This window comes from Lytechinus variegatus, chromosome 10, assembly GCF_018143015.1.
Source record: "Lytechinus variegatus isolate NC3 chromosome 10, Lvar_3.0, whole genome shotgun sequence".
In the NCBI taxonomy this organism is placed as follows: Eukaryota; Metazoa; Echinodermata; class Echinoidea; order Temnopleuroida; family Toxopneustidae; genus Lytechinus; species Lytechinus variegatus.
Window position 1 is genome coordinate 2,135,910 of NC_054749.1, and position 22,830 is coordinate 2,158,739.

The 22,830-nt window shown below is 42.3% G+C and overlaps 1 protein-coding gene across 3 annotated transcripts in view; it reads left to right on the plus strand.

Annotated features, from left to right (window-relative positions):
• Window positions 1-22,830, plus strand: part of LOC121423067 (neurogenic locus notch homolog protein 2-like) — a 69,522-nt gene that overhangs the window by 18,494 nt on the left and 28,198 nt on the right. For 2 of the 3 annotated variants that reach the window (XM_041618342.1, XM_041618344.1), the window contains exons 10-21: window positions 571-684; window positions 8,084-8,197; window positions 8,868-8,978; window positions 9,379-9,492; window positions 11,331-11,441; window positions 11,989-12,102; window positions 12,996-13,223; window positions 13,665-13,778; window positions 14,620-14,733; window positions 15,392-15,505; window positions 16,142-16,366; window positions 16,904-17,017. In XM_041618342.1, the coding sequence (XP_041474276.1) occupies window positions 571-684; window positions 8,084-8,197; window positions 8,868-8,978; window positions 9,379-9,492; window positions 11,331-11,441; window positions 11,989-12,102; window positions 12,996-13,223; window positions 13,665-13,778; window positions 14,620-14,733; window positions 15,392-15,505; window positions 16,142-16,366; window positions 16,904-17,017 (1,587 nt within the window). The remainder of the gene's footprint in view (window positions 1-570; window positions 685-8,083; window positions 8,198-8,867; window positions 8,979-9,378; window positions 9,493-11,330; window positions 11,442-11,988; window positions 12,103-12,995; window positions 13,224-13,664; window positions 13,779-14,619; window positions 14,734-15,391; window positions 15,506-16,141; window positions 16,367-16,903; window positions 17,018-22,830) is intronic. The other variant, XM_041618343.1, reaches the window with a different exon arrangement.

Here is a 22,830-nt window from a genome sequence, read left to right on the forward strand (position 1 = left end):
CCGCTAGAGACATAGGTATATAATGTGATATGCGTTAAATAAAAAAAGACTATTACTACTTCTACTACTATTATTATCATTATAACTAAAAGACACTATACGTTCAATGACAAATCGAGCTTTTAATAGCGAGTTGCGAGAAGGGTCAGTACCAAATGAACGCATATCAACTACATCTTTGCGTTTAGCCATAGGACTTGATTTTGGGACTTCCTATTCATAAGAAATTGAAGCTTCTTCAGACGTGATCTGGTTATCAAGAAAGCTCGGGGGGGGGCAAGATATCGTTATATATATATACCACTGTTTGAGTGAATCTAAGACCAGATTATTTGTTTCTCCTTTATGGTCCCACGGTTGAGGGAAAAGATCTTAAAAACGATCCCATATAATTCATTTTAATTTTGTCGGCTTACAGTTTCAGTATCCTTTATTTGAATCAATGTTATGCAGTTTTGATGCGTAAAAATGATACAATACATTTGCACTTATAGACTTCTGCATGAAGGTTTGAATCATTTGTAAACTTGTGTTGTATTGAAATTAATTCATATCTAACCTTAATTTCAGGTATCGACGAATGCAGCAGCATGCCATGCCAAAATGGCGGCGTGTGTACTGATGGAATCAATGGATATACATGCGCATGCGCAGCAGGATACGAAGGAGCTAACTGCGAAATAGGTAAAATGCATGGTCAGAACATTGTTTGTGGTAACCAGACCATGCTGTGAGTCTTTTACCCAAATTTAAATTGCATTTATAATGAAAATTGAATAGATGCATGATCCACCCGTATTTTTTAACCCTCTGAATTTGTTACTAGAGATTCTATCATACTAACAACTCTTTCCCCATTGCAACAGTCATAGATTATGCCTTACCATTTGATATATGTATTTCTTCTAAAACGTATTTATATAATATCCATCCATAACCATTATATATTGATATATATCAGGTCTTGCATGCATGTGATACTAATCTGAGTATTTAATAGTTTTTATTCATTCTCGTTAAAATGTATAAGATGATTTACATCAATAACTGGGATATACCCATTTGATTTGCTAGTTCATTACGATGAACCTGCGTGCCGAATATAGAGTACACAATTTTTCCTGCGCGCGCGCTGCATCTCCCTACCAACGCACTATCCCAAGATCGTCGCGCAATTTGGCGTCCATTTCCTCTTTTACTTTCGCCTGCGGTCGAGTGCAGTCGCAAGCTAAGTACACTCTCAAAATTGCATTTCTGTTTTCCGTTTGGATACTTTATTGTGCAATTCTTCCCTTATTTCAATCTTATTTTCTCTCATCTAAGATTGTTATAGGATTATCACGTCGCGCGGAGCTTCCGTGATATTATTTTAACGTTTCTTGTCCCTCTTCGTGAGTTTGTTTTTTTAAAGATACGTTTCTCACAGGCGGGTTGTCTTCACCTCTCCGCCCCATAGCTCCGCGCCTTCCTGCTCGGGCGTTGTCTTCGCTCCTTTTTAATCCTTTTAATTCTTTTTATTCACTGACTTCTTCGTTTATACGACTCGTCGTGAATTTAATTGATTTATTTCTCCACAGATAGGTTCTGTAGGACGTTAGGAGCGTCGTATTCCAGCCTCGTTTCAAGTTCTTTGTCTCTTGTTTCGAGTTAGTTGATTGTTCTTTTGTTTCAATCAATCCTTTGCTCTTGTATTTATTAATTGAATTAATTGGTTAATTGATTAATTAATTAATTGATTGATTCTTTTAATTCTTGACTTGCTCCTTTGCCTCGATTCAAGTTCTTTGTTTCTTGTTTCGAGTTAGTTGATTGTTCTTTTGTTTCAATCAATCCTTTGTTCTTGTGTTTATTAATTGATTAATTATTCAATTAATTATAAAAAAAAAAAATATTTTCTTTCCTTCACAAGAATACTTAGAATTTTTTTTAGGAAGCCGTCTCCTGTCAGCGTTCGTCGCCTTTGACTCGGCCTTCCTTCTCGGGAAAGCTATCTTTGTTTTTCCCCCCTTCCTTTTCAAGTCAGCTACCGGTCTCTGGACTTATAATTTTTTTTTCTTAAACTTCTTGTTTATAAAAAAAAAAAAAAAAGAAAGGGAATCTTGCTCCCCTTTTTTCCTTAGCTGATCCTCACCTCAAGAAAAATTATTATTTTTTTTCTTTTGAACAGGTGGACACAACAAAACAACAACAAAAAAAAAAAAAGAAGAAAACTTAGTGTTTTCTTCTTTTTAGATGCTTCCCCCCTTCCTTCTTTTCAGAATTTTGGCGGAAGCAGATTCTTGTTGTGATAATCAAATAATTAATTTTTCTAACGGACTTCAGGGACAGTGTCTCTTAATAATTCTCAATTATTACTGTTTCCTTTGTTCTGGGATTTTACCTTGTATCATCCTTGTGAGATCCGTTTTTGACTCTCAAAAGTCCGCTTTTTGAGGTCCTTGTCTTCTGGGTTGGGGTTTGTTCCCCCCCTACCCCCTTTGCTTCTCTTTTTTTTCTATCTTACTACTACATCACCCTACGGCAATAATGAGCCTTTCGGACTCTCTTTCTGAAGAGCCTCAGGCGGCTGCTGTTTCGGGGCCCGACACCGGGGTCTTATCCCCCACCACAGGTAGTATAGATAGCGAGAACAGAGTCAGAGCCCCGTGGGCTCTCAAAGGGGTGGAACCGTGGACGCGCGTTCACGTGTCCCGCTTAATAAGGGTGGAACCGTGGATTTGCGACCACGTGCCCGCACGGTGATGGCCAAGGCTTCCGTCCCGGAACCTGAACCTTATTGGGGAGCGTCGCACTAGTACAGAAAACGGCGACTCCTCTAGGGCTGTCAGACCCACCGGCCATCGGGTCACCTAAAGTCCGGGGGGAGAGCACGGGTCTCTCCACCCGGCAAAGACTAGGCTCGATGCCGTGTAAGACCCCTCTAGGGAGCGTCGGCAAAGGGCTACCAGCCCCTAGTCGGAAGAGGCACCTGAGTCCGACCGTGTCGGACTCTCAATTCAATCTGACGCCGTCAGATTCGGCCGACGCCTCCTCTCGCTCGGCTAGCTCTCCCCGTGGGAGAGCTAAGGAGAGGAAGACAGGCGCAGCCCAGCCTCTTGTCCCTTCTTCCGCTCCGGCGCCGGAGCAACCGAAGAAGAAGAAAAGAAGAAGAGGAGAACCACAGACGTAAGCCCCGCTCCGTCGGGCGGTCTGTCCTCTGATTCTTTTGATGGCCAGGCCTCTCAGCTTCTCAAGCTAATCTAGAGTGCCCTCCAGCACTGCGGGTTTTTACCCCCAGGCTTGCCTGCTTCAGCCGACGGTACTACCAACCGAGCGGATCAAGCAGACACCGGCCATCCAACACACCTCGGAGAGTCACCGGCAATATCATGTTTCGCCGGCTCACGCACCTGCAAGGGAAATTCCCGCTAATACACAGGTGCTATCGACATACGGGCGTCGCCCGCCATTATGTCACCAGACTCCCAATCATTATACCGTCTTCTGCCCCCGGCGGGGGCCGCATAGAAGAGGAAGAAGAAGAAATTCTAGGTCGCTAACCCCGCTGTGCGGGTAGACCTTCCCTTCTGATTCTTGTGCCGACGGCCAGGCGTCGTAACTTCATGTTACAACAGAACGCCCTCGAGCACCACGGATCTTCATCCTAATGCTCTCTGTCAGCTAAAACCGCCGTGTCGAGCACCAGGCAGGTCAAGCAGACAGTCGCCGTCTCGCACCTCGGAGAGTCACCGGCAATATGATTCGCCGGCCCACGCACCTGCAAGGGAAATCCCCGCTAATACACAGGTGCTATCGACATACGGGCGTCGCCCGCCACTATGTCGCCAGACTCCCGATGATTGTTCCCTCTTCTGCCCCCCGGCGGGGGCCGCACAGAAGAGGAATAACAAGAAGAAAGTCTAGGTCGCTAATCCCACTTTGCGGGCAGACCTTTCTTTCTGATTCTTGTGCCGATGGCCATGCGTCGTAACTTCATGTTACAACAGAACGCCCTCGAGCATCACGGATCTTTATCCTCATGCTCCCTGTCAGCTAAAACCGCCGTGTCGAGCACCGGGCAGGTTAAGCAGACATTCGCCATCTTGCACCTCGGAGAGTCACCGGCGATTTCATGATTCGCCGGCTCACGCACCTGCAAGGGAAATCCCCGCTAATACACAGGTGTTATCGACATACGGGCATCGCCCTCCATTATGTCACCAGACTCCCGATATTTGTGGGTCAGGCGTCGCACATACTCCCATGAGCAGTGCGGGTAATTCACCCACGCTTCATATCAGCTTCAGCCGCCTTGCTAAGCACTGTGCGGCTCAAGCAATCACCTGTCCTCTCACACCGGGCATTTATTGAAACGCTGTTCACCTACACGGTGACCCCCGTTTCTATGCAGGTGCTTCCGACATACGGCTTTCAAGCATCAATATGTCGGCAAGCTCTCGGTGACCGACGGCTGGACTTTGCATCCGTTCAGGCTGCATCTATGCGTCCCCGAGCATTACGGGTTCTTATCCTCGTGTTCTCCGTCATTATAAGACCGCCGCGGTCTTATTGCTGGCGTCGGGTATTGAGCGGATTGAGACTTCTCTCGCCAACCCGCACTCCGGGGAGCCATCGGCGAGTTACCTGCATGGGTATTCCCCTTTTTATGCAGTTACTCCCGAATTCGCCCTCTACGTCAAGCCCACGTACGGCGACGACTCCTTCAGCGGTAACTCTCTCCATTCTACCCCCTAAGCGGGCCCGTAGATTGGAGGTAAGAATCTCTTACATACCGCATGCCGCACTTCTCTCGTGAGAATGTTTGGCTGCTTTGAGGGGGCAACCTATCACGTCCGCGGTCCGTCCGCCCAGGCGACGGGACCGTCGGTTTCTGGCCTGAACCTCACTTTCTATTCGAAAGTAAGGGTGCCCTGTCTTACTTAGCTCCTACCCTTGCAAGGCCAGAGTCAGGGCTAGTACAGACACCCGTCCTCCAGCGATCGCCGCTGAAGAGAGGGCGACTCCGATATGAGCACCATCACCGCTCAGCGGTATGTCTCACTACCTCATAGCTCTCCGAACTTATGAGTATGTATATCGGATCTGAATGTCACGGCGATTTAAAGTTCTCCTGTGCTTAGTAATCGCTACGCCTTCACCACCCGGTGCATTATGGTTATGTTAACCTATTGTCTCGTATTCGGGCGGCTCGTTCGAGCCCTGCCCGAGCTGCCATCACCGGTCGTCCAGCCGGACACCGCCGAAAGCACCCGCACCGAATACCTGGAGGGAATCAGCTTTTCATATGCTAGATATCCCTCCTGTTGACATTCACAGCTGTTCCCCGAGTCCTTCCCGGTCGGGTAAGCATCATCTCGGAGGAAAGAAACCGCCGTACATCTCATGAGATTATTGGCTATGTACGTGCGTTCAAGCTTGTTTAAAGCCCCAGACTTCTCTGTCGGCATTCTATGCCTATTTTCTGGGCACACCCACCGTACCGGGTCGGCGAGTTTACACCAAACAGTACGCCTTCAGACCATCGGTCGAGCTCTAACAGTCTATGTTATAGACTGCTCTCTATGTGGGTCAAGCTTGCGGGCGTCTCCGCCGTTTCCTCCTTGTGTGGAGTGGTCTACGGTGGATGTCTTACCGTGCCCATTTGTCGAATCGTCTTCTTATTTAGAAGCTTTTTCACTCGGCACACTCGAGTCACCTCGCATGCTGCTTTCATCCTCCCTCCATGCAATGCATGTGGCCATGGTCACCGCACGACCGAGGATGATGTAACCGTGGATGCATGTATGCTTATGCCTACCTAACCACAATCACTACGACCCGCTTTTTCTCGGGCCGACTGCGGATGAGTCTCTCCATGTAAGTGATTTACTTCACTGGAGTTCTTCTTTTAGAAACTTAGATGCTCATCCCCCACTGCTTAGGGCGTCATTTTTGCCGCCCCCCGCAGCTTTTTGGAACTCCTTATTCTCCGATATCGGACTGTTCCACGCTGCCGCAACCGGCGCCGGCGGTGCTTGCTCTTACGATCACCTGAGAGACCAGGCCTTGTGGCTGTTTTCATAAACAACTGGTTCTCACCGCAGACTGATGGAAATTTTTGTGTTTATTTTCCTCAAGTCTCCCTCCTTCGCTTGTTTCTTCAAGCGAGGACATCGACACTCTTAGCCAGTTTCCGTCCCTAACTTGATAGGACAGGGCCGTTGCTACCTCATTCGATTCCGTTGGGAACGTACTGTTGAGGTATCATATCTGGCGATGTCTGTTCGTTAGAACATCTCTTGATTGTCGCCTTCACGTATGATCATGACAGAGACTTTTCGCCAGCTCCCTCTGGCGTACACTTGCTGCTGCTAGGGATTCCCCCGCCCGGCGGTCATCCATCGCAGCCTAGCCTCACGGGCTCTCTCGGCAATGGTGGCTTGAGCCAAGCCACCTCTTCCACCGCGGGCACTGCACCCTCAGATGGGTGCTTCGATCAGTACGGGAGAAAGGGGATCCTGAGTTCTCTCTCGATCACTCGGTCTATCACACTTTTGTCGTGATGTGTACCGCGCTGTTTCTCTGACACGCCCGGTTGAGCTATTTTAACCAGACTGCTTTATTCTACATAGGCAGCAGGTCCGCGGTATTTCTTATTAAAAGGATGGCACTCAGTCGCTTTCTCGACCCTTGACTGCCTTACGAGTGGTTTTCTTAAATCCCTACTCTCCGTCGTTCCTAGTCCCCTTCGGACCGCTAGTAACTTTCTACCACAGCTCTCTATCAGAATTCTGCAGATGTTCTGCCCTCACGCATTTGAGACGGATATCGAATTCTGGGCGCTTTCTCCCACGCGGAGGCTTCTGAGATCTCTCGCCTTCTCAGATTGTTCGATGGATCACTTACTGAGCCTTAAAGCTACAGTTTTCCGATCACGATTCTTGTTGAAAATTTCAACAAATTCCGAATTTTACGCTCTAGTCAGCTGGTGATGTTGTTCTCCTGACACTAGGCCGAGGGCCCATGATACTTAGTATCATTCTTCTTGGGCTCTTTCTTGGAATCGTCGTTCACGACTTCTCGAGGTCCGTCTATTGACGCCCCTCTTTCCTTCACTCCTTGCTCTTTAGGACTTCTTCACATGAGGCTTTATCGCCTCCCCTGTCCGTAAGGCAACGGCCTTTGTGTCTTCATCTCCCTATTTTAACGCACTTCTTAGTCTAGACATGCCTCCCTTCACGTTGAATCCGTGTTGGTCTAGCAAATCAAATGGGTATATCCCAGTTATTGATGTAAATTATGAAAATACTTACCATGATTTTCTTATTTACGAGATAACTGGATATACCCATTTGATTTGCTAGTTCATTACGATGAACCTGCGTGCCGAATATAGAGTACACAATTTTTCCTGCGCGCGCGCTGCATCTCCCTACCAACGCACTATCCCAAGATCGTCGCGCAATTTGGCGTCCATTTCCTCTCATGAGCCTGCGGGCAAGACATGTTGTCACACAAGGCGAGGGGTAGGAGGGAGGGTTCAAATGGGTATATCCAGTTATCTCGTAAATAAGAAAATCATGGTAAGTATTTTCATATTTAGACTTCTGTCTCTAAAATTACTTCTCTCTCTAAAATGTTGTGAATTACTTCAAATTATTAAGATATTACAATTATATTGAATTATATGAAGACAAAAACGACCCTACGCCATGATAGTTCATTTCGAGTAAACAAGGTAAAAAATTGTTTTTGTGTATGCCTAAAGTGGATTTTGTGTAATTTTCTTCATTTATTCCCTGAACTTTTTGATGGAACTTATTCCACGATGTAAAAACACACAAGATGAGCTCATGTAATAAGCGACAACATTCCAGGTTGAACTAAATTTGGCAAAGAAATGGAATTTTTGTTCTTCATACTCATTTGTATCATTACAATGTTGTTTTTGCTATGTGTATGTGGAATTATGAAATATATATTCCTCACTACTGATTCAGAATTCAAGAACTTTATCGCACCAGATGAATGCAATCATCGAGAAACACTTTTTTGTAAAAAAAAGGAAAGGCTTAATTGCAATCTTATATTGTTCTCTTTTCAGATACGGATGAATGCCGAAGCAACCCCTGCGTCAATGGAGGCTCTTGCACGGATATGTTGGATGGGTATGAGTGTGATTGCGAACCCGGCTATACTGGCACAAGATGTGAATCAGGTTAGCAAATATCATTGAAAGAGAAAATACCCAGGAATCAAGAATTTTATGAACAAATATTTCGATGACGATTTTATGTCCACAATTATTAATTTCTCATTCGGTTGCCAGTGATTGAAATATGTTTCATGCGCGACGATTGGGAACCCCCCCCCCTCCTGTGGCCGTGGGTATGAGGCGATTAGTTCCTGTAGGCAGCGCTGTACAGAATTCAAATTCGACGGGGGAAGGGGGGGGGGGGTACAAGCCTCCCGTCCCTACGAGATCGCAACCCATGATATTTTCGCTGTTCAGTGTTAAATTTCTTTTTACTCTATGGAATTGACACGAAAAAAATGATTTCTTTTCAAGGAAAGTTTTCATTCAATATTTCTCCACACAGCAAAAATTAAATACAAATAGCATATTATAAATGACCAACAACATCATGCATATATACAAAATACACAATTTAAAGTTTGATGTCCCTCGATCCATCAAAATGTACATGTAAAATAAACGATTTGCTTTCGCATGTGCACAGATCGTTGTATTTAATGCTGGCACTTTAATTTCTATAGCAGTGGTAAAATTAATAACTAGCCCTTTAAACATATATAGGGAAATATATATTAGCACATAACATGTCGAAATTAAAATAATTTTTTTGATTGTTATTCAATTTATCCAGAGATCAACGAGTGTGCTAGCAATCCATGTGTAAACGGTGATTGTGTCGATACACTGAATGCATATATATGTACCTGTAGGGCAGGCTGGTCAGGACCGCGATGTGAAATCAGTGAGTATTTGAATATTCAGTATGGCTGATGAATATAATAATGAAGATGATAATGAAAATAATGATATTTATAATGATAATGATAATATCAATATTAATGGTGATCATTTTAATGAAAACAACAATATGATAAAAATAAAATAATAATTATAATATAAAAAATGAAAATAAGAAAAATAATGACTATTAAGAGTGCGATAATAATAATAATGATATCAAAAGAGTAATTGAAAAAAAGTAAAACAATTTATATTACGAACAATAGGAGAAACTTATTCTCGAGACTGTATTTAAGTGAAAACAAAGTCATGACTAATCTCATAGACAAAAATCAAATCCATCCCCAAACAAAGCCCATGAAGCAACACATCATCCAACCCTCTGCATTTTTATTTTCTAGATATTGACGAGTGTGCCAGTGATCCTTGTCAGAACGGTGGGACATGCAATGACTTGGTCAACAGATATACATGTAATTGTGTACCTGGATATACTGGTGTGCTTTGTCAGATAGGTAAGCAACTACGTAATAGGAGTTATTAACAACCGACCTTTGTATACAGTGTACTGTAGTCCCCAAAGTTTTAGTAGTGTGTGTGTATTTCATTCTAAGTTATAGTTAAGTTATGAGTTTATTCAAACCAATCAAGTGATATAATACAAATATTTTGTACAAAGGTTGGCAAAGAGAACATAACATGAAAGGTTTGGGACCCCATAGAAGAAGAGCTTGTGAAAGGGGCCTTGATGAAATCAATATGAAAACAAACACTCTTTATTGTTAGGTTTTTGTTTTAATAAGTAATGTTTCTAAACATACATGTATATTGTCATTTTATACCGAGTTTATTTTTGTATATTTAATTTTGTAAACCCCGATTAGTGAGGAGAGCTTCATAACAGAAACTAGTTTTTCTTTTAGTCAGCCTCAGGCACTAGTCGGTGGTAATTTCTCCTTCTTGTACTTATTCTTGATGTCTTTGCCTGGAAATAAAATAAATAAATAAAAATAAATAAAATATAAGAATATAAAAACAAAGGAAGATGTATAAAAAAATCATAGCAAAATATTGATGATAAAACAAACAAACAAAAATAATATAAGATAAGATTTAAAGTGATAAAGCATTCTAGCAAAAAATATTGATGATAAAAACAAACATACAAATATATTTACAATGATAAACTAGAAAGTAAACAAAAGATTAATTAATTAATTAATTAATTTTGCAAGCTCTCAAATAAGAATTTTCGACATGTTTTTTAATATTGGCAGTGTTGGACTGGATCCTATGCTTTGCGGTGCATATAGTGTGTTTATAAAATGGTATTATGGACCCAATCAAGTGATTGATTGGCTGAAATCTATCACGTGATCGAACATTTATTTCTAGACATCAACAGGTTAATTTTCTGATGAGTGAAATGAATAACTAGTTCCTTATTGATTGGTCATGGTTTTGAGATGAGGTTGGCTTTTTTCAAATAACATGTATCCGCATCGCTATCATTTAAAACATATGATACACATCACTGGCGGATCGGGGGGGGGGGGGGGGTGACACAGCGAGCCCGTGCCTCCCCCCTTGAGAGGCACAATTAAAAGTTGTAATGTCAAAAAAAGGCCGTTAAACAGAAATGTGCTACTTTCTTTTTCTTTTTCTTTTGCATTTTTTTGTGGACAAATGTCCTTAATTTATGGTTGAAAACATCATGTTTTGTTTTAATTTCCTTGTCAGATTTTTTCGTGGACGAAATGCCAAATGTCCTTATTTTTTGGTTGAAAACCCTTTCCCCCCCTTTTTTTTGGGGGGGGGGGAGGGTGTCAAAATATTCCTGGGGAAAATGTGCCCCCGCCTTATGGAAAATCCTGGATCCGCCCCTGGTACACGATATTTTCTATGAAACACTTGGCGCATATAAAACAATCTAAAACTTCTAAGAATTGTTTCAAAGTCACACCGTGCATGTAATTCTTACTTATTCTCTCGATGACGTGTATTATTTCTATGATATAAAAGTTTCACAAAAATGACTGACAGATTGGCGGAAATGAGATTCATGTCGGTCCCATATATAAGAGTCATTTTCGACAGAAACGCGAGTTTAGCATAAGATTTCAGATAACTACATCTATTAAGATGATATTATTTTGATATACCATAATGATCGAGATTGTTCTAGCCATTTTAGCTCAATATTTTTCGAACAAAAAAGTGGTACTAGAATCTAGGAGGGTCCGCTTGTCTCCTGGATCCGCGCTAACATTCTGCGTTGATGATTTCATATTTCATAGGTCCCATGTCATGTGTCATATTTAAGATATTTTATGTTATACATTATGTTTTCCAGAAATCAATGAGTGTGCTTCTTCCCCTTGTGTAAACGGTCTATGTAATGATCTCATCAACGCCTACACTTGCACATGCGAACCTGGATGGACTGGTACTAATTGTGACGTCAGTAAGTAACAGAGGAAAACAATTGATCCTCGATGTCTTTACTTTTGTTGTTGCTCTTCCCTGCTTTCTCTTTATCAAGATGATTGTCATACCGTATCCAAGACATGGGCGCTTCTGGATAAATAACATTTGCATATAGTAATATATTTTGAAGTTAGATACTCGAAATTTAGTAGATTAAAACGTACTCACTTATTGTGTACACCTGGCGTGCAGATCATGCTACAACGATAAATAAATCTCGATATTTCTCTTTTTAATTGATATTCTGTTTCTGTTCTGTTTCTGTTTGTGGTAACTCCCGTAGGAACTCGGCAGGACAGCATTTTGCTGGTAAACGCCAAGCTGGTATATAACCAATTACCTATGAAATTACCTAGGGACTTTATTTAAGTCGAATCTATTTCATTTGTTTCGGATAATTTTTTTTAGACAGTATATGTTTTTGATAGATTTGTGTGACCAGCCCCATGCATGGATCCAAAATCTTTTGATAATGTAGAATTATTTTATAGTGAGAAATTAATCGTTTTTATCATCATTTGCAGATATAAACGAATGTGCGAGTGCACCTTGTATGAATGGAGCAACCTGCAATGACTTTGTCAACTTCTACACATGTGATTGCGCACCAGGATGGACCGGAGTACACTGTGAAACCGGTAAGCTCTATAGACGGTATAGATGTGTCATTTGTTATTTTTATTTTTGCATTTCAGGACAGTAACAGTATGTTCTATGGTGGTAGCTACTTAATTCGATACTTAATCGCATGGATGTTTATTCGTGCTCTTAATTTTTTGTATTTCAAAGTTTCTCTCCAGAAATGAAAATGGGTGATATAAGTAAGTTCATTAATAACCAGTATAAACATTTCAAAATACAGAAGATGCATTTCCGTCCCATCTTAGGTCTCTATGCCCTTCTATGTAAATTCAAAATTGCGTGATGTTGTTGCCACGTGCTTTAGCTTGAAATCCCATAGAGATCTATTTTCAAACAAGATTTACAATTTCAACATGTAATTCATTTACAAATTCAGCTACAAGGCTCTTAGTTCGCAAGAAGAAATTTGAACATGTAACAACGATCCTACGTAGTCTCAATTGACTTCCGATAGAGGCTCACATTTTGTCCTTACATCCTCACTCCTGTTTTTAAGTGCGTTAACGGGAATGCCCCTGCTTACCTCGGTGACTTAATTCAGAAATATCAACCCAGTCTAAATCTTCGTTCACAATAAAATGGTCTTCTCTCTAAAATACGAGTAAAGTCCAAGACATTTTGGGAAAATGACATCAAAATTGTCGAACAATCTGCCTCATAATATAAGATCAATAACAGAATTCAACAGATTCAAATCTGTATTAAAGATACATATCTTTTTAAGAAACAAATGCATTAGCCCTAAAAAAAACAATCTTCTACACGCATGGAGACTATTTTAACATATGGTATAATGCGTCTCTAAGAACTGCTTATAATTATTGTTATAATTCATTTGTTGTAGGACGTAAATAAAAATCATAACCATTCTTATTTCTTATTTCCACAGATATTGACGAATGCGCCAGCTTCCCGTGCCAGAATGGGGCTATATGCAGCAACCAAGAGAACCAGTTCGTATGCACCTGCGTACTCGGATGGGCTGGAGTCAACTGTCAGATTGATATTGATGAGTGTGCCAGCAATCCCTGTCAAAATGGAGCTATGTGTTCCGATCTTATCAATCGATACGAATGCCAGTGTCTTCCTGGTTGGACCGGTGTAAATTGTGACATCGGTAAATCAACTTCTTACTATTTTTTGTTTTTTAATTGGGTCCATTACGATTTTTTTAAAAATATTTGGTTTAATTATTTGATCATTTGAAGCAATAATGCATTATTGGAGGGGCGAGAAAATGGGTTTCATTAAACGTTTTCAGTATTCAATATCTAAATTCAGTTCTTTCTTCCAAGTAGGGTAATTAAAGTATTATATTGAATTTCAGAATGTAATTAATCATTATATTATTTCATACTATATTTAATGAAATCTTCGGTCGCCATTATTCTGTATTCCATTAATACATTAGGAGCAAGACTTCAACCAGTGTGTAGTATGCGTTCGTTCCAATTTTCCCAGTCAATAAGGCATTAAGGCTGCTGTATGGGTGCGATGAATATGAATTTTGATATTACAAAAAAAAATAACATGCATCCTTCAACAATTTTCTCACTAGAAATCGACGAGTGTTCCAGCGATCCTTGTCAGAATGGAGCATCATGTAACGATCAACTTAATTCATTTACCTGTGACTGTGCTCCCGGGTATTCTGGGACATTCTGCACAGAAGGTAAGATCAGTTGTGGCCTGTTTCATGAAGACTAAGAACTATTGTAACTATGCTAGTTTTTTAAAATACCATGGAGATCTTGACGCTGATGGGCTGTTGAGATCTGGTGCCCGTTTCATAAAGGACTTGCAACTGTTGTAACTTTGTCATTATGGCAACTACCATGGAAACAACCTTGATTATGATTGGCTGTTGAGCCCGGTTACCATGGTAGTTGACAAAAAGAAAAAGGTACAATAGTTGTGATTCTTTATGGAACGGGTCTCAGTTCTTCGTTAAATATTTTGATCCTTACATGCTGTCTTTCAGTTGTAAATTAAATTATTTATTTTTTCGAATTCGCCATATTATTTTATTATTCTAACACCACTGTGTGGTGATGGCTGATATATTCTTTTACATTTTCTTATTATAAAGAATCAAGAGGTTTTGTAAATTGACAAATGTATTTTACTGATAATTCTTAGTAAAGATAATCCTTTCCGCAGGGGCACACTGACCCGACGAGTGGAGAAACATGAAGTAGAGCTTTGAGATAAATGTAATGAATTTACCTTTCATAATCCATAACTCTTGAGCATGATAGTTGTACTTTTACAGGTTTCTTAACTTAGGTAAAGGATTTACTATTTAAAGACAATAACAATCCATAACTTTATACAATGTTTCCACTCATAGTCAACCAAGGAAATGTACAATACATGGAGACTAGCAACCAAAACAGGTAAAATGATCAAAATGATAGATCAGGAGAGAAAAATGTTATTCTGATACTGTATTAAAGTTTACTGCTACTATCGCACTCAGTCTTATTATAAGGTCTTCTTTTTTCATTCTTCAGACATCAATGAATGTAGTAGTAACCCATGTCAGAATGGCGGACTGTGCAACGATCTCCTCAACAGTTACTCGTGTGTCTGTGTTGTTGGATACACAGGATTCAATTGTGAAACGGGTAATTTCAATGACTTATATACTTTCATACATGTACTTTGCATATCTAGGATTAAACAATGCCTGCATTAATATGATATACTCTTGCAAGTGCTTTGTAGATGGAATCGCACTGCCATTCCATTATCTGTTGATTGTATAATTCGGCGATGCTTTGCACAGAGCTTAATGATCAACCCGCTCCTTTCTTTTGATATGACTGAAATTTGATCATTTACCAAAATCTTTCTATGTAGCTTTTAATTCTGAAAAAAAAAAGATTTCAATATTATTCCACTAAGGAATATAATAATGCTTATACGCTCCTAAAAACCAAATTTTATATCTTTTGAACTAAATGTTTAAAAGGAAACTTATCATTCTCATCATTTCAAAAGAAATTAAAGTCTCAGCATGAGATAGAACAAACTATGCACATGCAACAAAATAAGTTTATTGTATATCTTGATGAATCGAGGCACATCGAGCTTATTTAAATTATGTATTTTGTATATGTATGATATTGAATTTGATGTATCACATACATTTTGCATTTGTTTATATGCGTTGTGGAGAAATATTGAATAAAGACTTTCTTTGAAAAAATAGCTATAACTGTGTTTATATTTTTTTTATAATACATGTGTATGCTTTATGTCCTTTTATTTTTTTCCCTAAAGATATTGATGAATGTGCCAGCCAGCCATGTGAGAATGGAGGGGTTTGCCTTGATTTGGTTGATGCCTATGTCTGCTCCTGCCTGAGTGGATGGGCGGGCATTCACTGTGAAACAAGTAAGTTAACCTTGACTTTAAATCTTAGAAAGGGTTTAGGATTCGATGTGTTGATCAGTCTGCAGGAACATGCCAATTATATTGTAACATTTTATGACAATGAGGATGTGAGAATAGAAAAGCGGACAGCGCCTCCGAACGACAGAAATGTGATGACATTTCACATATCAATCGCTCATTTAAAGTACAGGCAGAAACTATATATGATGTGTTTAATATTTGAAGGGATTTTGCATTGAACAGGTACGGGAGCTCTTTATTAGCCTAAGGGGCTTAGATTGATCAATAGTGTTTGAACTGTTATTCATGGTGATATACAGTGACAATACTCAATTTTAATCCATGTTCAGTCCTGTTGGTTAAGATCGTTCAACTGATTATCTTTGATTGTTGATATTGATGGTAAATTCACAACAAGATATGGCCTTCAGAATAAAAAAAGAAATATCAGCATCAAAGAAGATAATCTCTTTTTTAAACATTCTAACTGTCTTCCTGTCACGGTGTCTCTTTGCTCTTTTTATAAACCTCCCCCTTCTCTCCCTCTCTATTTCTCTCCATCCTCTCTTTCATTCATTCTTTCTTGCTTCTATCTATCTGTCTATCTTTCTTTCTTCCTGCCCCGCTTTCATTTAGATATTGATGAGTGCGCTAGTGCCCCTTGTCGTAACGGAGGTACTTGCAATGATCTGGTAGATGGATACACCTGCACCTGTGCACCGGGTTGGACTGGTATTCACTGCAGTCTGGATATCAATGAATGCACCAGCAACCCATGTATCAATGGGATCTGCAGTAATGCTAACAACAAGTATTTCTGTACCTGTAATCCCGGATGGACTGGTGTCAATTGTGACACAGGTATTACTTTTAGCCAAACTTCTTTAATTTTTTTCATTGGATTAAACGTATGTTGGTACAAAAGCAACCACCATCATCATCATCATTAGTAATATTATTATTGGTATCATTATTATATTGATATTATAATTATCATCATTACCGATGTTTTTTATTATTATCACTATTATCTGCTTAGAAACTACAATAGGGGGAGTTGATGCGTCGATCTTAGGGAGAGCAATGTGTTTATAATAGGGCAGGTGACATTAGGGAATCGAATCTATGTAAGGGGGAATATTATGAAATGGGAGATTACAGAAAATTTTCTCCTTAGGTTTGATATAAATTGTTTTTATTAATAACGCTATTACCGTTATTCTATTGTTATTATCATGTTCATTTTAATTTATATAACTATTATCATCATAATTATTTATTCTTAAGGATTGTTGATGAGTTACGCAATTTCATATGCATGTAGAGACAAAAGTGATCACATCAACATAACGGTTTCACATTTAATTTATCTATCATATTTTAACTATTTTTTCGCAGATATTGATGAATGTTCTAGTTTTCCTTGTGGGAATGGTGGTACATGTGATGACCAGGTTAATAACTATATATGTACATGCGCACCAGGATGGACAGGAACAAACTGTTTCGTTGGTAAGTAACAATAAAAAAAATGTGTAAACTTGTAACATGATACATAAAATGTGTGTTTAGAAAAAATTCAAAACACCGTTTTCTCAAACAAATTTAGAAACGCTCTTTCATATCCTATTGATAACATGTAATGAAATCTATATCCTTCTTTAACAAGAAAGTGTGTTATTTATTCAGTAAGAATAATTCATGATATACTTCGTGTGTACTTACTATTTGAGTGCTGTTAGTATATCACACTCTGAATTGTGTACTTTTTCCACAGACACTGAAAGTAATGATCGGTGTTTTTGGAAATGCTCTTTAACTTTTCGGTTTTTAGAATGATGATTTAACTAAATTTTTGAAACTCGCATTGCTGAATTAGTTTCCGAATTAGTAGCTTAAACTTCAATTTACATCAATAACTGGGATATACCCATTTGATTTGCTAGTTCATTACGATGAACCTGCGTGCCGAATATAGAGTACACAATTTTTCCTGCGCGCGCGCTGCATCTCCCTACCAACGCACTATCCCAAGATCGTCGCGCAATTTGGCGTCCATTTCCTCTTTTACTTTCGCCTGCGGTCGAGTGCAGTCGCAAGCTAAGTACACTCTCAAAATTGCATTTCTGTTTTCCGTTTGGATACTTTATTGTGCAATTCTTCCCTTATTTCAATCTTATTTTCTCTCATCTAAGATTGTTATAGGATTATCACGTCGCGCAGAGCTTCCGTGATATTATTTTAACGTTTCTTGTCCCTCTTCGTGAGTTTGTTTTTTTTAAAGATACGTTTCTCACAGGCGGGTTGTCTTCACCTCTCCGCCCCATAGCTCCGCGCCTTCCTGCTCGGGCGTTGTCTTCGCTCCTTTTTAATCCTTTTAATTCTTTTTATTCACTGACTTCTTCGTTTATACGACTCGTCGTGAATTTAATTGATTTATTTCTCCTCAGATAGGTTCTGTAGGACGTTAGGAGCGTCGTATTCCAGCCTCGTTTCAAGTTCTTTGTCTCTTGTTTCGAGTTAGTTGATTGTTCTTTTGTTTCAATCAATCCTTTGCTCTTGTATTTATTAATTGAATTAATTGGTTAATTGATTAATTAATTAATTGATTGATTCTTTTAATTCTTGACTTGCTCCTTTGCCTCGATTCAAGTTCTTTGTTTCTTGTTTCGAGTTAGTTGATTGTTCTTTTGTTTCAATCAATCCTTTGTTCTTGTGTTTATTAATTGATTAATTATTCAATTAATTATAAAAAAAAAATATATATATTTTCTTTCCTTCACAAGAATACTTAGAATTTTTTTTTAGGAAGCCGTCTCCTGTCAGCGTTCGTCGCCTTTGACTCGGCCTTCCTTCTCGGGAAAGCTATCTTTGTTTTTCCCCCCTTCCTTTTCAAGTCAGCTACCGGTCTCTGGACTTATAATTTTTTTTTTCTTAAACTTCTTGTTTATAAAAAAAAAAAAAAAAAAAAGGGAATCTTGCTCCCCTTTTTTCCTTAGCTGATCCTCACCTCAAGAAAAATTATTTTTTTTCTTTTGAACAGGTGGACACAACAAAAAAAAAAAAAAAAAAAAAAAAAACTTAGTGTTTTCTTCTTTTTAGATGCTTCCCCCCTTCCTTCTTTTCAGAATTTTGGCGGAAGCAGATTCTTGTTGTGATAATCAAATAATTAAATTTTCTAACGGACTTCAGGGACAGTGTCTCTTAATAATTCTTAATTATTACTGTTTCCTTTGTTCTGGGATTTTACCTTGTATCATCCTTGTGAGATCCGTTTTTGACTCTCAAAAGTCCGTTTTTTGAGGTCTCTTGACTTCAGGGTTGGGGTTTGTTACCCCCCTACCCCCTTGCTTCTCTGTTTCTTATCTTACTACTAGATCACCCTACGGCAATAATGAGCCTTTCGGACTCTCTTTCTGAAGAGCCTCAGGCGGCTGCTGTTTCGGGGCCCGACACCGGGGTCTTATCCCCCACCACAGGTAGTATAGATAGCGAGAACAGAGTCAGAGCCCCGTGGGCTCTCAAAGGGGTGGAACCGTGGACGCGCGTTCACGTGCCCCGCTTAATAAGGGTGGAACCGTGGATTTGCGACCACGTGCCCGCACGGTGATGGCCAAGGCTTCCGTCCCGGAACCTGAACCTTATTGGGGAGCGTCGCACTAGTACAGAAAACGGCGACTCCTCTAGGGCTGTCAGACCCACCGGCCATCGGGTCACCTAAAGTCCGGGGGGAGAGCACGGGTCTCTCCACCCGGCAAAGACTAGGCTCGATGCCGTGTAAGACCCCTCTAGGGAGCGTCGGCAAAGGGCTACCAGCCCCTAGTCGGAAGAGGCACCTGAGTCCGACCGTGTCGGACTCTCAATTCAATCTGACGCCGTCAGATTCGGCCGACGCCTCCTCTCGCTCGGCTAGCTCTCCCCGTGGGAGAGCTAAGGAGAGGAAGACAGGCGCAGCCCAGCCTCTTGTCCCTTCTTCCGCTCCGGCGCCGGAGCAACCGAAGAAGAAGAAAAGAAGAAGAGGAGAACCACAGACATAAGCCCCGCTCCGTCGGGCGGTCTGTCCTCTGATTCTTTTGATGGCCAGGCCTCTCAGCTTCTCAAGCTAATCTAGAGTGCCCTCCAGCACTGCGGGTTTTTACCCTCAGGCTTGCCTGCTTCAGCCGACGGTACTACCAACCGAGCGGATCAAGCAGACACCGGCCATCCAACACACCTCGGAGAGTCACCGGCAATATCATGTTTCGCCGGCTCACGCATCTGCAAGGGAAATTCCCGCTAATACACAGGTGCTATCGACATACGGGCGTCGCCCGCCATTATGTCACCAGACTCCCGATCATTATACCCTCTTCTGCCCCCTGGCGGGGGCCGCATAGAAGAGGAAGAAGAAGAAATTCTAGGTCGCTAACCCCGCTGTGCGGGTAGACCTTCCCTTCTGATTCTTGTGCCGACGGCCAGGCGTCGTAACTTCATGTTACAACAGAACGCCCTCGAGCACCACGGATCTTCATCCTAATGCTCTCTGTCAGCTAAAACCGCCGTGTCGAGCACCAGGCAGGTCAAGCAGACAGTCGCCGTCTCGCACCTCGGAGAGTCACCGGCAATATGATTCGCCGGCCCACGCACCTGCAAGGGAAATCCCCGCTAATACACAGGTGCTATCGACATACGGGCGTCGCCCGCCACTATGTCGCCAGACTCCCGATGATTGTTCCCTCTTCTGCCCCCCGGCGGGGGCCGCACAGAAGAGGAATAACAAGAAGAAAGTCTAGGTCGCTAATCCCACTTTGCGGGCAGACCTTTCTTTCTGATTCTTGTACCGATGGCCAGGCGTCGTAACTTCATGTTACAACAGAACGCCCTCGAGCATCACGGATCTTTATCCTCATGCTCCCTGTCAGCTAAAACCGCCGTGTCGAGCACCGGGCAGGTTAAGCAGACATTCGCCATCTTGCACCTCGGAGAGTCACCGGCGATTTCATGATTCGCCGGCTCACGCACCTGCAAGGGAAATCCCCGCTAATACACAGGTGTTATCGACATACGGGCATCGCCCTCCATTATGTCACCAGACTCCCGATATTTGTGGGTCAGGCGTCGCACATACTCCCATGAGCAGTGCGGGTAATTCACCCACGCTTCATATCAGCTTTAGCCGCCTTGCTAAGCACTGTGCGGCTCAAGCAATCACCTGTCCTCTCACACCGGGCATTTATTGAAACGCTGTTCACCTACACGGTGACCCCCGTTTCTATGCAGGTGCTTCCGACATACGGCTTTCAAGCATCAATATGTCGGCAAGCTCTCGGTGACCGACGGCTGGACTTTGCATCCGTTCAGGCTGCATCTATGCGTCCCCGAGCATTACGGGTTCTTATCCTCGTGTTCTCCGTCATTATAAGACCGCCGCGGTCTTATTGCTGGCGTCGGGTATTGAGCGGATTGAGACTTCTCTCGCCAACCCGCACTCCGGGGAGCCATCGGCGAGTTACCTGCATGGGTATTCCCCTTTTTATGCAGGTACTCCCGAATTCGCCCTCTACGTCAAGCCCACGTACGGCGACGACTCCTTCAGCGGTAACTCTCTCCATTCTACCCCCTAAGCGGGCCCGTAGATTGGAGGTAAGAATCTCTTACATACCGCATGCCGCACTTCTCTCGTGAGAATGTTTGGCTGCTTTGAGGGGGCAACCTATCACGTCCGCGGTCCGTCCGCCCAGGCGACGGGACCGTCGGTTTCTGGCCTGAACCTCACTTTCTATTCGAAAGTAAGGGTGCCCTGTCTTACTTAGCTCCTACCCTTGCAAGGCCAGAGTCAGGGCTAGTACAGACACCCGTCCTCCAGCGATCGCCACTGAAGAGAGGGCGACTCCGATATGAGCACCATCACCGCTCAGCGGTATGTCTCACTACCTCATAGCTCTCCGAACTTATGAGTATGTATATCGGATCTGAATGTCACGGCGATTTAAAGTTCTCCTGTGCTTAGTAATCGCTACGCCTTCACCACCCGGTGCATTATGGTTATGTTAACCTATTGTCTCGTATTCGGGCGGCTCGTTCGAGCCCTGCCCGAGCTGCCATCACCGGTCGTCCAGCCGGACACCGCCGAAAGCACCCGCACCGAATACCTGGAGGGAATCAGCTTTTCATATGCTAGATATCCCTCCTGTTGACATTCACAGCTGTTCCCCGAGTCCTTCCCGGTCGGGTAAGCATCATCTCGGAGGAAAGAAACCGCCGTACATCTCATGAGATTATTGGCTATGTACGTGCGTTCAAGCTTGTTTAAAGCCCCAGACTTCTCTGTCGGCATTCTATGCCTATTTTCTGGGCACACCCACCGTACCGGGTCGGCGAGTTTACACCAAACAGTACGCCTTCAGACCATCGGTCGAGCTCTAACAGTCTATGTTATAGACTGCTCTCTATGTGGGTCAAGCTTGCGGGCGTCTCCGCCGTTTCCTCCTTGTGTGGAGTGGTCTACGGTGGATGTCTTACCGTGCCCATTTGTCGAATCGTCTTCTTATTTAGAAGCTTTTTCACTCGGCACACTCGAGTCGCCTCGCATGCTGCTTTCATCCTCCCTCCATGCAATGCATGTGGCCATGGTCACCGCACGACCGAGGATGATGTAACCGTGGATGCATGTATGCTTATGCCTACCTAACCACAATCACTACGACCCGCTTTTTCTCGGGCCGACTGCGGATGAGTCTCTCCATGTAAGTGATTTACTTCACTGGAGTTCTTCTTTTAGAAACTTAGATGCTCATCCCCCACTGCTTAGGGCGTCATTTTTGCCGCCCCCCGCAGCTTTTTGGAACTCCTTATTCTCCGATATCGGACTGTTCCACGCTGCCGCAACCGGCGCCGGCGGTGCTTGCTCTTACGATCACCTGAGAGACCAGGCCTTGTGGCTGTTTTCATAAACAACTGGTTCTCACCGCAGACTGATGGAAATTTTTGTGTTTATTTTCCTCAAGTCTCCCTCCTCCTTCGCTTGTTTCTTCAAGCGAGGACATCGACACTCTTAGCCAGTTTCCGTCCCTAACTTGATAGGACAGGGCCGTTGCTACCTCATTCGATTCCGTTGGGAACGTACTGTTGAGGTATCATATCTGGCGATGTCTGTTCGTTAGAACATCTCTTGATTGTCGCCTTCACGTAGGATCATGACAGAGACTTTTCGCCAGCTCCCTCTGGCGTACACTTGCTTCTGCTAGGGATTCCCCCGCCCGGCGGTCATCCATCGCAGCCTAGCCTCACGGGCTCTCTCGGCAATGGTGGCTTGAGCCAAGCCACCTCTTCCACCGCGGGCACTG